This window comes from Boleophthalmus pectinirostris, unplaced genomic scaffold (assembly GCF_026225935.1).
Source record: "Boleophthalmus pectinirostris isolate CB_2022bp ecotype Guang Dong unplaced genomic scaffold, ASM2622593v1 HiC_scaffold_9, whole genome shotgun sequence".
NCBI lineage: Eukaryota > Metazoa > Chordata > Actinopteri > Gobiiformes > Gobiidae > Boleophthalmus > Boleophthalmus pectinirostris.
Genome location: NW_026571541.1, coordinates 13,726,950 through 13,740,457, shown reverse-complemented (window position 1 = coordinate 13,740,457; position 13,508 = coordinate 13,726,950). Strand labels below are relative to the sequence as shown.

At 38.6% G+C, this 13,508-nt stretch overlaps 1 protein-coding gene across 1 annotated transcript in view; it reads left to right on the top strand.

Moving 5' to 3' along the window:
- Positions 1-13,508, top strand: part of cntn5 (contactin 5) — a 79,707-nt gene that overhangs the window by 49,182 nt on the left and 17,017 nt on the right. The window contains exons 10-16 of the mRNA XM_055166958.1: positions 2,828-3,009; positions 4,378-4,514; positions 4,673-4,802; positions 7,859-8,003; positions 11,280-11,407; positions 12,090-12,277; positions 13,088-13,208. Of these exons, the coding sequence (XP_055022933.1) occupies positions 2,828-3,009; positions 4,378-4,514; positions 4,673-4,802; positions 7,859-8,003; positions 11,280-11,407; positions 12,090-12,277; positions 13,088-13,208 (1,031 nt within the window). The remainder of the gene's footprint in view (positions 1-2,827; positions 3,010-4,377; positions 4,515-4,672; positions 4,803-7,858; positions 8,004-11,279; positions 11,408-12,089; positions 12,278-13,087; positions 13,209-13,508) is intronic.

Sequence of the window (13,508 nt, the reverse complement as noted above, 5' to 3'; positions counted from 1 at the left end):
CTCCTGCTTTCTCAGACAAGTAATTGGAATGTGAAAAGCTCTCTGTCAGAGTAATCCTAGTGACGTACCCTTTTACAAAGAGATGAATGCTTTATCAATGCACCTAATTAAGAAATGCCATTCTTTATATAGCTCTGAAACTCAAGTTAAAATGGGTTTTGTTCTTGCTCTAATCAATATGTATGATGGTATGGCAGGCTACAGCAGGGCACTAAGTGAATGTCAAAGACTCTTGATGTGGTATTTACCAGTGACACTGTGTTGGAGGTGAACTGAAGGGCAAATATGAAAAAAGAGTCTGGTTGTTTTGACCAGCGTGACCACAAGAGTCATATCATATTGATGGCATCATGCAATTCAGTGTATTTTTATACAGCCCAAATTTTTACAGCCCAGTTTTAGCGTAGTATTTCAACAACAAAAAAAGTATTTTATTTCATGTTTTTAAATGTATTAGAATCAGTGGAAATAATTTATTGTTTCATCTTGAGACCTGAAACACACTGAAGTCCTAATCAAATATTTAACCTTAATTGTATAACCTGCTCAGATGAGGCCTGGGCAGATGTGCTAAATGTTAATTATTAAGGTGTCATCTAATAAGCTTTCCTGGCCAGCCAAAACCAAACACTTTTTGAATACTTTACAAAGACGTTTGTAAAGATTTCAGATGGGTGTAATGGACAGGCAGATTAACCAATCAGAGAAACTCTTTGGTATATGAGGTAAAAGAAGTCATATATTTTGTGATATAAGAATATTTGAGATGAAATGTCTTCCACATTTGAGGGATACATGCTCCAAATTAGCGAGTTTGATTGGAAAGTCTCAAATGAGGACGATTGTTTAACGCACTTTATGGTTTAGGAGGGACTGGCTGGTCTTGCAGCTATTAAGCCTACCCTGGGGTCTGTAGGTTGAAAAGTAGTTTAAAGTACAGTGTTTCAGGCATTTGTTCTTTTGGAGTATGAAAGAGCTAGACAATGTTATAAATCTAGCATCAGAATATCTCAAATCCCATGCTTTTCTTCCCCTTGTCTCTGAACATGTCCACTGCTGCCTGGGCGCTCATTATTCTGTCTCCAAAGTTGAATCCTGCCACACCGAGGAAGACTCAAACTTATGTTCTGGCTTCTCCTGGTCCCTGGGGGTTTGCTGTGTTTCGCTGCAGGTTAAGAATTCATTTGGAGGAAAGGTCATGAGCAAAGCTTGACATCAGCATTAAAGAAGATCATTCACACGAGCTGTTTATTTCAGTAGATGTGGTTTATGCTACTTTGCGACTGTGAAGTTGTGGTTGACATTTCAGTATGCTCAAAATGGGAGAGTAGAATTAATCTTAATATGTATTTCATAACAGGAGATTGTTTCATTAATACTAATTAAATAAGTAGAAAAGTCAGGATCACACATACCCGTTTAGAACGTCCTTAATATTTAGGACAGTACAAACCTAAAAATGTTAGTTAGTTAAAAGAAAGATTTATGTTCATATCTTTCGCCTTTATGTACTGTATTTATAACTACCCAAGTGTTAGAGAAGATCAACTATTGTCTAACACTATGCAGTCATACATACACAGAAAGCACATTCCCATGTCCCAACGCCTGAGAAAGAGAAAGTCAGAAGAAATGTTAGTCTAAAATCAAATCTGACCCAAATTGAAAAGCGACAATTGTTTGTTTCTTTGTTTAATAGAAAACATGCTTTGAATTCTAATTTGAGTCCATCTCAGTCAAGAGCACTTGAGTGTCCTTGTGAATTTAGACGAGATAAAAAAGGCTTAGGGGTGTAACATTTTCATCTGGGCAAAAAGTGATTGATGGGTTCACAGGAGGTTTGTACGGTGTCAAATTTCCATCTTTCACACTGCCGTCAAATCCACTTCTTGTATGAGAGCCGCAGTGATAGCCTATAGACAGAGCCCCTCTATGTCTGATGTGAGCCATATATTGTCAGGGCCTATAGGAGAATCCATGAATAAACAGGGAGAGATGGTATTAGTCAAACACTAATCATAAAACTGTCCTGGCTGTGGGAATAGCTTGGCTTTAATATTGCAGATGTCCTTCAAGAGCGGCTATCTAATATTACACGGTGTAGGTTATTAGCATTTCTGTAAATATGCTGTGATTAGTTAAAAGGTCATCAGCCAATATGCATGAGCTGAAATAAACACGGATCCTTTGGTTGAGATTCAGTGTAGTACCAGAAAAACATGTACATGTGAAGTATATTTATAATTTAATGAAGCATACATACAACAGCTATTAGCGATATGATACTGGTATCGGCTATTGGCCCAATATTGAAAACATTTATGGATCAGACCTCGGCCCCATCGGTTCAGTCAATATCCCATTTTAGTCTATAAACCAAATTATTCTCTTTACCTCATAATATCAAAGCTGCTTTGTGGTTACTTTAAATGATAAATAACAATTACAACACATTTGGATAATTGTTTACCATACACCATTTGTTTTTAAAACAAATAAATCCTATTTTCAGTCTCTGCACTGGTTAATGACAGGTATCAGCAGAAACCATAGTATCAGTATTGGAACAGAAAAGCTGTATCTTTAACAACTATGTCAGCTGTTGAATTCCAAAGGAAAAATAGACATGAATAGACATTACTACCCATACTTCTAATTCACAGCAAATACTATTGATCTCTTTCACTTTGTTTACCCAAATATTTCTTTTCAAGTTGAACAAGTGAAATACATTCTCTTGTTCTTATCTTCTAGTTTATAGTTTTATGAATGTCTTTATGCAAAAAATATTATAAGAAATGTCTAAACCATTTTTTTTTTCTTTTAGCCCAGTACCAACGATTACATGGAGAAAGATAAATGGTAACATCCCCAAGAAAGCCAGGCTGCGGAAGTCTCAGGCAGTCCTGGAGATCCCCAACATCCAGCTGGACGACTCAGGGACTTACGAATGTAAAGCTGAGAATCCAAGAGGAGGAACTGCATTCAAAGGTCATCTGCAGGTCTACAGTGAGTCAAATTTTATCTGCTTTTGCTTAATTAACATTTACATGTCGTTTAAATGGCCCATATCATGCTATTTTCAGAGAGTTTTTCTCTGTTCCACCTTGTGATGTCATGTGGTAATACAGGAAGAGCTCCACTGTTTTTTTAAACTCCATACACCTTCACTAGAATCATTGAAATACTTTCCACCCTGAAAACTACTGCATCATGACATCACAAGGTGGAACAGAGTGTTTTGAGCTTTGGAGATGTAAATAGGTGCATGTGAATGACAGGTACTGTATATCTAATAAACCTCTTCAAGCAATGGAAGGTCATTTAAAAGCATTCCAATGGATTATTTTTGTGGCTACTAAATCAAAGACTTTGTGGTCCATTTTAATCCATCTTTTGGCTTTCTGTATTGTACTATACTAGAGTACAATTACCTGGGTGATAAACTTGGACCACATTGCACTAAATATTTTCTCGCCAGTCGAGATCGCATTGACTCACTGTTCTCTGTTCTCTCTGGCTATTCACTGTGCCCAGGACCAATAAAACAGAGTGCTGCTACCTCGTCTGGACACATTTCCAAAGCCCTGTTCTTGGCACCCTCTTTTCAGTCGGCATCACGAGGAGAAAAGGGAGTCTAATTTGTAGCAGGCTCACGTTAAATGTAATTTACTCAGGTCAGCCGGTAGCTTGAACCTGTGCTGTGAGACGCACCTCTGTGGCCACAAACATTCAATCAAAGCACACAAAGGCTATTGAGCTGAGGCACATTATGCAAATAGGCCAAAACATAGACAGTATTGATAAAAGCACCCCTGACACTGTAGCCAATTCTATAGACAAAAGAAAATGGTCCAAATAACCTTTAGGGACGTAAATAATGGGTTGTAAATAAAATAGTGTAATTTAGGTTAGACTGTTTACTCTATGCGTGAATCTCTGCTGAAGTGGAAATTTCTGCACCATATTACGTAAATGAATTCAGCTTGTCTTGTTTAGTGGCCTTCAGGAAATAAAAGCTACTCTTCTGTTCTCAACCCCTAGGCTCGATCCACTGTAAAAATACCTATATATATATAAAACATTCACAGCCATGAGACAGCAAACATGAATATCGTTTTCTTAAAGGGCATGGCTCAAAGCACTCTGGGAGCTATGCAGAGGACAGTGTGCAGTACAAAGCAGCACCCACTTAGATGTTTAACACATTTAACAGAAAGCACTCTGTTCTCAAAGGTTGTTCTTGTGTTGAATCTTTTTTTTTTACATTTGCAAGGGATTTCTAAGTGTATTTGTACATACTTTTTTCTCCCCTTTCGAGCCTTGTGTGTTGCAAAGATATATTACTTTATTCTTAAGTCTTCTTTTTTTCCCCAGCCCTCCCTCAATGGGTCAGAATGATTAATGATACTCAGATGGATAGTGGAGAGAAACTCCAGTGGGAGTGCAAGGCCACAGGGAGGCCCCGGCCCACCTATCGCTGGCTTCTTAATGGGCTGCCCTTGACATCGCAGGTACCTACAATGTGAATGCACTAGTTCTTATGGTGATTGGATCATAAAACATATGAATTATTCCTTATATATAGCCACATCATGTCTGTGCGTAGCATTAGCATATTGTACAGTCTATATCTACATTCAAATTGTTTCATATATTTCTTCTGTTGCAGGCTCGTATAGAAATTGTGAATGGTGAGCTAACCATTCACAGAGTGCAGCAGACGGACTCAGGAATGTACCAGTGCATCGCTGAAAATAAATATGGAGCAGTCTATTCCAGCGCTGAGCTCAAGATTTTAGGTATACATCATTATCTACTTACCTGTTCTTTTCAGACCAGTGTATGACACACATAAGAGTTCTTATATTATATTATTAAAAATATTTAGAGTAAAATCTTAAGGTATCTTAAAGAGTATTCCTGCATACAGTAATAATAGCAGGAATTTATTAACGCAATTTAAGAAATAAAATCAAATGCTAACTATTCAGCTCTTTTTTCTGTGGATATTTGTAAGATATACAAAATTGTAAATTTGTAAGTACAACTGAATTAACTGCAACTGTAAAGTTACCTTGAGTAAATAGAACTCATACCTGAATGTTATGATGTAACTCTTGGGCTCACAAAGGCATTTTTGATGCCTTGCAGTAAGTATAAAATGGAGCGAGTATTGGCATGTGAATAAGGCCGAGGATGATCGGAGCGGCAGATTGAAATGCAAGTGAGAGACTCTGAAGTGTGAGATGTGCTGATTGCCAATCAATGGTCCCTGATTTAACCCAGCCAGGGGACGGCATGAATAAAAGAAGGACCTTTATATACACCCCTGTCTGCACATACCAAGGCCAGCATGACCAGGAATACTTCCATAGTCTCACCAAGGAAATTACTTAAGGCTTTTTCAATGTAGGAAGCCAACAGAAGAAATGGGATGTCTCTGGGAGCTCTGATGAAGTTTAATGAGTCTATTATGATCTAATCCTCCTCTCTATAATTTGTGATTGAAGCGCGGTGCTCATCATTGTATCTATTACAAAACAAAGCAAGTCTTCAGCCAGTTATCAGCGCTCCTTATTTAATCAGAAGCCTGAATTATGAACAATGGTATGAATACCACATTGCACACTTGAAAGTAAGAATAATGGTGATTCAGGAAAAGTAATGTCATGTGTGAAGTATTGTGTAAAGGTCCTAGAAAGCGGGGCTGGGAACAGAGAAAGATGTCCCAAGGGCCATAATACACTCAAGACCGTGGACTCATAGAGAAAATATAACATGCTGGTTCAGTGGTAAATCCGCTTTGATTTGATTTACCTGCAGTACTCCTCCACTCCAGTACATCCATGTACCAGTTTATTCATTTTGACATTTTCTGTTATTGTTTATTTGATTTTAAAATATTTGTCCCATCTTACTACATTGTGTGCACAGCATGATATTATAAATTCCTTCTTGTAAAAATGAGGATGACTTTATCAGTACCATACTAAGATCCACTGCACTTTGACCTGAACAGTTTTTTTTTCTCCGCCCATAGTGAATTATGGGATGCATTTACCTTGAACTGGAGAGATTAAAAGCCATAGAAACAAAGCACTGCAGACTTAAGGCTCGAGGGTGAAAACTTAGCGGTCGCACTGAATATCTGTCCAGTGTTGTGCTTTGATGGACTATTTTCTCCTTGTCATCTCCTGTGCTGGGACACAGCTGGTGACACCCATTCCCCTTTCATTTTTCCCTAAGGGACAGTTTGATTTACTGTCTGTATGGCATGCCCTTTTTGAAGGGGAATTGGTGGCATTTTGAAAAGTCTTTATTGCAAATGTCCTTTATGAAAATACATTTAAAGTTACATCAAAATATCTATTTAAAATGACACAAAATAACTTCACATAAATCCTTTTCTGATGTCTCTTAGTGTTCCTCTTAATAATAATAGAAGTTACAAAGATATTAAAATCTACCACTGTTTATATAACCTGGCCAATAAAACACATGAATGAACTTTTTCCATGTGTTTCCATCAATAACAATTTGTAACATCAAATAATGTATTTCTCTAAAAATGTCTAAGTAATCTCACTTTTTAAAACAATTTAAGAGAGTGTGGTAGTAGTTGTGGAACAACTGCATTCTTAAGTTGATGTTAGTATTGCATTAAGACTCAAATGTATTATTCAAGTTTTAGCCCATTCTTTTATAAAAGATTGATAAATGTTCTACTTAAAGATCAGTTTTAAAATACAGTGCTTGTTGGAGGCATGTTCCTGTTGTCTCTTAAAGAAGAAGCAATCTTTAATAAGCTTTCCCCTTCAGAGAAGGAGTCACCCTGATGCTATTTGAAATGTGTGATGAATGTTTTCATAAGTGAACCCCCCAGACATGTCTTCTCAGTGACCTGTGCTCTGTGGGGATGTCCAACAGCAAACACTATCAGGAGAGATTACATGGATAATAAGCGCCCGCAGATGAGCGATCACCGGGGGCTACACAGGGCACCGCCTGCCCTCATGCCTCTGATCTTGTCCCAGATCTGGCTCCACTGGGAGGGCAGAGCAATAAGGCTATACTGCTGCTGCCACCACTGCCACCAGCTCTGGGCCTGCTCCTATTTTGATTAAAACAAATACACACTGCAACTGCTCTGTTTTCAGATCCTCATGGTGCCTACAGGGACCCTTTGCCACTCAGCCGAGCATTCAGGCTCAGAGACACAAGTGTTGCAAGGAGAGAGGTCGGCCTGTAGCTCCACATGGGATTGAACTGTCATTGTTTGTAACGTCACAGATAAAACATCATTCTCTATTTGAATAATCACAACAGACAACGCCTCAGAGCTGCTGCTTGGCCTCGATGTGCAACACGGCGGAGTTTGTGCTACAGTGTCCTCATCAGCTCCTCAGGCTTTCATTAAGATACTCGTGTAGATGTTGAGCTTGTTAATTGGCTATAATAGTTAAAGGGTGGTCTTATATGTTACAAGGTATAGAATTCATATTAATTAGGGAACATCAAGAGGAGTGTTTTTGTTTTTTTTTATTTTTTTTATCTAAAGGCCTATATTATGTAGATTTAGATAAGGAAAAACCTGCAGACTCAAGTATATCTTCTTTATATATTGTTTATAGGCCTATGCTTCCTTTCGACACTTTTTGTTATTCTGTAAAAGGTTCTTCTCTTATTCAATGGTATTAATTGAATAATAGTAGTTACAAATTTACCTGAATGAATAAAGTAATAATTAATCTAGGTGGTGATTAAAAAATGTGTAGAAATGTATTTGGATGTGTGAATCACAGTGAAGATGATACTGACTGTTCTCTTTACTGTTTTTCTTTACTTTCTTACACAGCCTCTCCCCCCGTCTTTGTGCCTAATCCTATACACATTATTGCGACCCTGGGAAAAGACGTGCTCCTTGAATGCAAACCAAAAGCCTCTCCTAAACCTCGGATTATATGGAAGAGAGGCGACAGACGAATCGTGCCCAATAAAAGGTACTTACCTTGCACTTTTACTACTCACTGCGTCATTCAGGTTTATTTGGATTGCTGTTTACTCATGGCTGCTAAATGTGCTCAAGGACATTATAGTGTGAAGTGGTTTTGGATACACCTGGGTCCTAGTTCTATTTTTATAGTGTCTTTTCTGGTATGTGCGAGTGGAGCGGGTACCCTGTCTTTTACTGACCGTAGAATCCTACTCAAGCCAAGAGTGCATCTAGCCCATAAGACATCACACTTTCATTACTGTAGCTGAAATTAAGTGTCAAAGCTAAAGCAAAACACTGCAGGTCCCGGGGAAAGCTCCGGAGACTGCCTAGCTGCACCTCCCCTTCACGGCTGCTGACACTTTCAAGCGAACAATTGCATTTCACATTCACATGCAGTTTGATGCATCATCTTTTATGAGAAACATCTCTCTTGTGCAGCGAGAGAGGAGGGAGCAGGCCCAGGGAGCATCAATCAAAGTGAGCGACACCAGTGGAATTATCAGTCAGTGCGGAGCGGCTCAACTCCCGAGCAGAGTCCACGACCTGTGTTTATCAGGCCAGATTTAGCAGCCTGTTAAAAAGCCTGGCGCTAGGGCTCATATCTACTGCGGTTTCTACAACAACAAGGAACTAATCATATGGCTCCCTACAGGTGGAAAGACACTGATATTTTAGTGACTCAGCTGGCATTCATATATTCTTGTTGTTATTATTATATTTGTCTACAGATTCAGTTGTGCTCTATGAGTGGTCAGAACTTTAAAAATCCTATATTACACAAAGCTGACAAAGCTTTTAGCCATATTAGAATGCTGTTACCTCATCAAAAACATACCTGGAGTTGTGTTTTTTTTTCATTCACACATGTTCCTTTATTATTAGTCTGCCTATATCTTCAAAGCTCAGAATGCTCTGGTCCACCTTGTGATGTCATGAAATGGAAGTTTTCAACTTAACAGCTACCTTTTACCTTTTGTCCAGTAGACACGGAACTTGAGAGGTGAAGTCATCCACATAATTCTGGTGAAGGTGTACGGAGTTTAAAAACACAGTGGAGCACTTCCCGTATTACCGCATGACATCACAAGGTGGACCAGAGTGTATATGGTCTCTTTTAAACCTTAAAATCTCAGAACCAACTGGAACGCAGTTCATACTGGACATACTGTAAATCAAGATCCAAATATGAATGTTTGTTTGTTTGTTTGTTTGTTTTTTACTGTGAAAGGATGCCAATTTCCTGAACTAATTGGGGCACTTTAGTTTAAGCTGATGGATGGGAATAGGTTAGTGGTTGTGTTGCCCTAAAATGGTGATTAATGGCCCAAGCTTGTCTAAATCTGATAAAGCCTTTGAGGTATTTGTCAAATCCTTTCTAATCCATTTTTCAGTGTTGTTGGCCCAGACCACAAGAAGACTCATACTTGTTTAAACCAGTTGATCTTGTTTTTATCCAACCACAGATAAAGTCTTGTGTCAGAGGAGCATAAGATTTGTACCAATGCCTCTATGAAGATATTTAAAGACCTAAAATGTCATTTGGAGTGATGTAAATTAATTGCATGGATTAGTGCACTAAGCAGTGTCACCGGGAGGTAAAAAAACTGAATTTATCTGACGAGATGATACCAGGCGAGTTGAGTGGAGCTAAGCGTTTTCAAGGTGTGGGTCAGGGTGACTTCGGAAAAGATTTTCTGACACCTCGTGTGGTAAAGAGTCATAGACACAGACGGTCTATTCTTAGAAGAACAGAGGTCGGATCGAAGCGGCTTCACGTTTATCTGCCATTGACAGCTGTGTCGACTTAATGGAGGTTTGTAATTAACATGGATTTCCGCTAATGTTCAAGCCTTTTGTCTCTTAAATAGAAAGTATTAATCCCATTGAAAGGATGTGCCCGATGCCTTTTTTGACAGTCAAACACTGAGTCCAAAAGTTGTTTGTTCTGAGAAAAAAAAAAATCGTTTTACTGTTCTTTTCAAATCTAATGATAATGAAGCTATTTTCAAACTTTGTTGACTTTGATGTCACCTTACACAACAGTGACTTGATTGTCAAATATTTCTTTACAAATAAAAGGCTGGATGATTTGCATATTATGTATTGTCAACATCATCCTGTCCTTTCTGCCTCAGTGTCCTTGTCACTGTTGCCCTAATATAAAAATGTCTCCTGGCTGCAGATGCTACTGAAGGGTTGGTCTGGAAAATATCGTCACGCCTTTATGAGTTCATTTTCTGCCAATTTCATCATTTCACCAAAGATAAAAGCGTTCAGTGTTTTAAATAGGGATTAAATTAAACGATGGGACCGCCTCACGCGTGTCATTGTGAATATTTGCTGCAAACTGAAATTGATTTCTCCGTTGAGGAAAGTCTAAACATTTATTCCAGCATTTGCTGGCTGGTGAGAAAAACTAACATAAATATTGATAAGTTGTTTTTATTTGAATGCGAGGCCTCACCGCCCTTCTTCATCCATTCACACTATGGGGTATGATGACATATGATTTGAAGCTCTTCATTCTGTGCTTTACAAACTCAAGTAAATATTAAAAAGTGAAAGGATGCTTTTGCTGCATAAGGAGCTGTTAGACTGCAGAGTGCTGTTTATCAGGGCTAGTCTTTATGTGGCCGTCTATAGCACTTGTGTTTCCCTGCGGACACCCCACTGATCCGCTCATCTCACTTTGGCTGTGTTTGCTTGGAGCCTTTCAATGCAGCAATATTGAGGTTTTGGCAGTGCGGACTCTTGGTTTTTTCTTTTGAGAAGTAAAGCAATGTGTTTGTATCCCTTGAAGTAAATATATTATTTTAATGATGCATGTTTTTATTTTTATTTTTTATACTAATACAAATGACTGGAATTATAATTATGCTTGATATAGACCACTCATCTTGAATTGTAGTTCATTAAAGACTGCAGGCTATTGTTTACATTTGTGTTCTTATTATTTATATATATATATATATATATATATATATATTTTTTTTTTTTTTTTTTTTATTGATTTGCTGCATTCTATTACAAAACTTCAAACTTGTAGTTACTTCCTCACATGTTAGTAACTGTAGATTTTTTTGCACTGGGCTCAAAGACTGAAATAAAACTGACGATGCAACTAGTTATTTTTTTCCCCAAATCATTACATTCTATCTATTCCTATTGTGTACTGTTCTACTAATGACTTGTAAGCTCACAAGTACACCCATGATTGAACTGAATTGCAGCTGTTGCTATGCACTTGTGCTCATACCAGTATTGATTGTCTTTTCTCCAGGATTATGTTGTTGCGGAACAACACTCTGAGGATTGTTAACTCCAGCCGAGTGGACGAGGGCAACTATGTGTGCCGGGCAGAGAACCAGTTGGGCTCAGCGGAGATGACGGCCATGTTGTGGGTAAAAGGTAAGTGATGCCCTGGAGGCCTTTATTTTCTGCCAAATTAGCACAAGTCAGCCACCAGTAAATAGTCCCCAATGTCATTTTTACCCCCGTCTTTTGCTCGGTCTCCAGGAAATATATTGTGCTTACTCAACCGTGCACAAAGGCTCTCACATTCAAGAATCATATTACAAGGACACACTTCAACAGCAAAAAGGTGCAGACTTGTGGATCAGGATTGGAGTTAGATCCAAGTGTTAATTGTCACACAAGATAACATATAATTATGGAAATGCATTTTGTATACAAATATAAATGTTTAAAAATATACATGTATTAATAAATGTTCACATTACAATACTATTTTTATTGTAAATATACATAGCTAACTGAGTGGACTGTCATCATCTTCTAATTCTGAATGTAGTCTCTCACTGGGCTTTAGGAATGTTAGCTGGACTGCCTGTTTAGGACTGATACAGACACAACCATTCACTTCCACATACACTGTTTTGCAATTTAGATTCACATGTTCACCTTACAAATGCATGTAGCGGGACTTCCTGAAGAGCTCATTTGGTAACACAGGCGCAGTGAAGACTGTGTGTTAAAAAGGCAGTAGTTTGATGTGTTCCACATTAGTCCTACCTCGTGCCATAGAGTGTGTTTAACCTGGGGTGACAGTGCAGCAGCTTTGTGCTTGCAGAGGCCATGCGTGTGGAGTTGAACCCCAGCAGAGTGGAGGTGACTGTGGGGGAGAGTGTGGTGCTCAGCTGTAAAGCCACACATGACACCTCTCTGGACGTGGCGTTCCAGTGGTTCTTCAACCAACGACCCATCAGCTTTCACCAGGAGGGCGGCCACTTTGAATACATCCAGACAGTCAGAGCACAGGTAGAGCACTTTTGTTTTTGTTTTGTTTTGTGTGGCATGAAAGGACAGTGAAACATTTATTGATTTGTATGACTGATCACTTGTGATAACCCTTAATGCCTACTGAATAGATCATCTTGTGATAGTTTGTGGATTGTACATATATTGATGTGCTCAAATTGTCAAATTTGCACAGCTGTGGTTGCATACATCCAAAATACGTTTAGTTTCATATACTTTTGCTTCATCCTGTGTATTAAAATGTCAGTGAAAATGTCAAGTTTCTACTGTGTATTTTACATGAAATAAAAAGATACTAAAATTCATTAGTCATTATCTTTGAGATTTCTAAATTACATTCAGAATAGAGTCAGTCGTCATTTCCCAATGCTGTACTTTCATATCTATTAAGATGAATGTATACACATTATTTATTAGGCAGGAGTCCTACTTGAAAATTTCCCGTGAATTGAATTCCCCTAGGTCATGGAGTGCCCTTATTCATTGAAGGGGCTCTGGGAAAAGAGAATTTGCGGTGGCAATTCTTTATAGGCTCATTCTGAGCTGATGCATGGTTTGCAATTTTAATCAGGTTTTGTGCTAAACAGCTGCCTGTAGACCTTGAATTATTCTCAGTCTTGCCTTAGGCGTTTCTCATTTCAGGAAAATACAGATAGCCGGAGATTGTAGAGGCAAAGCGCACCTGAATTAAACAGTAGTGTCTCAAGCCACATAAACCACTTAGACATTTAAGGGAATAACACTTTTCTTGTTGAGCACATTTAGACACTCCTAAAACCTAACTTTTTATCTCCTGTGTTCTCACTGCAGCAGACCTCCACTGTGGATCTGATGATTAGGAGTATTCTGCTGAAGCATGCTGGGAAATATGGGTGTCGGGCTCAGACTAGTGCTGATACTGTGTTTGCTGAGGCCGAACTTCTTGTACGAGGTGAGTGTTCATCAATGCACCACTGCACTGTTTTCACACAGCCACTGATTCACCGTCCCCTTGAACGGAGCCAATGCCCTGTAACATAATGTATTCTTGTAGTGAATTTGTTTTGGAGCTTTTAGTCCATTGGGAGTCAGTTAACTTAAATGTCTTTGTTCAACTGTGGGCTATAGAAGAAATGTAGTTTTAACAAAACAAGCCTCCAATTACAAGCTGATGCTCGAGGTTTGCACATCGGTCACAAGTGCTCCTGGCCCCTTTTAACCAAGCAGGCCTATTTTATGGTCACTGGAAGAG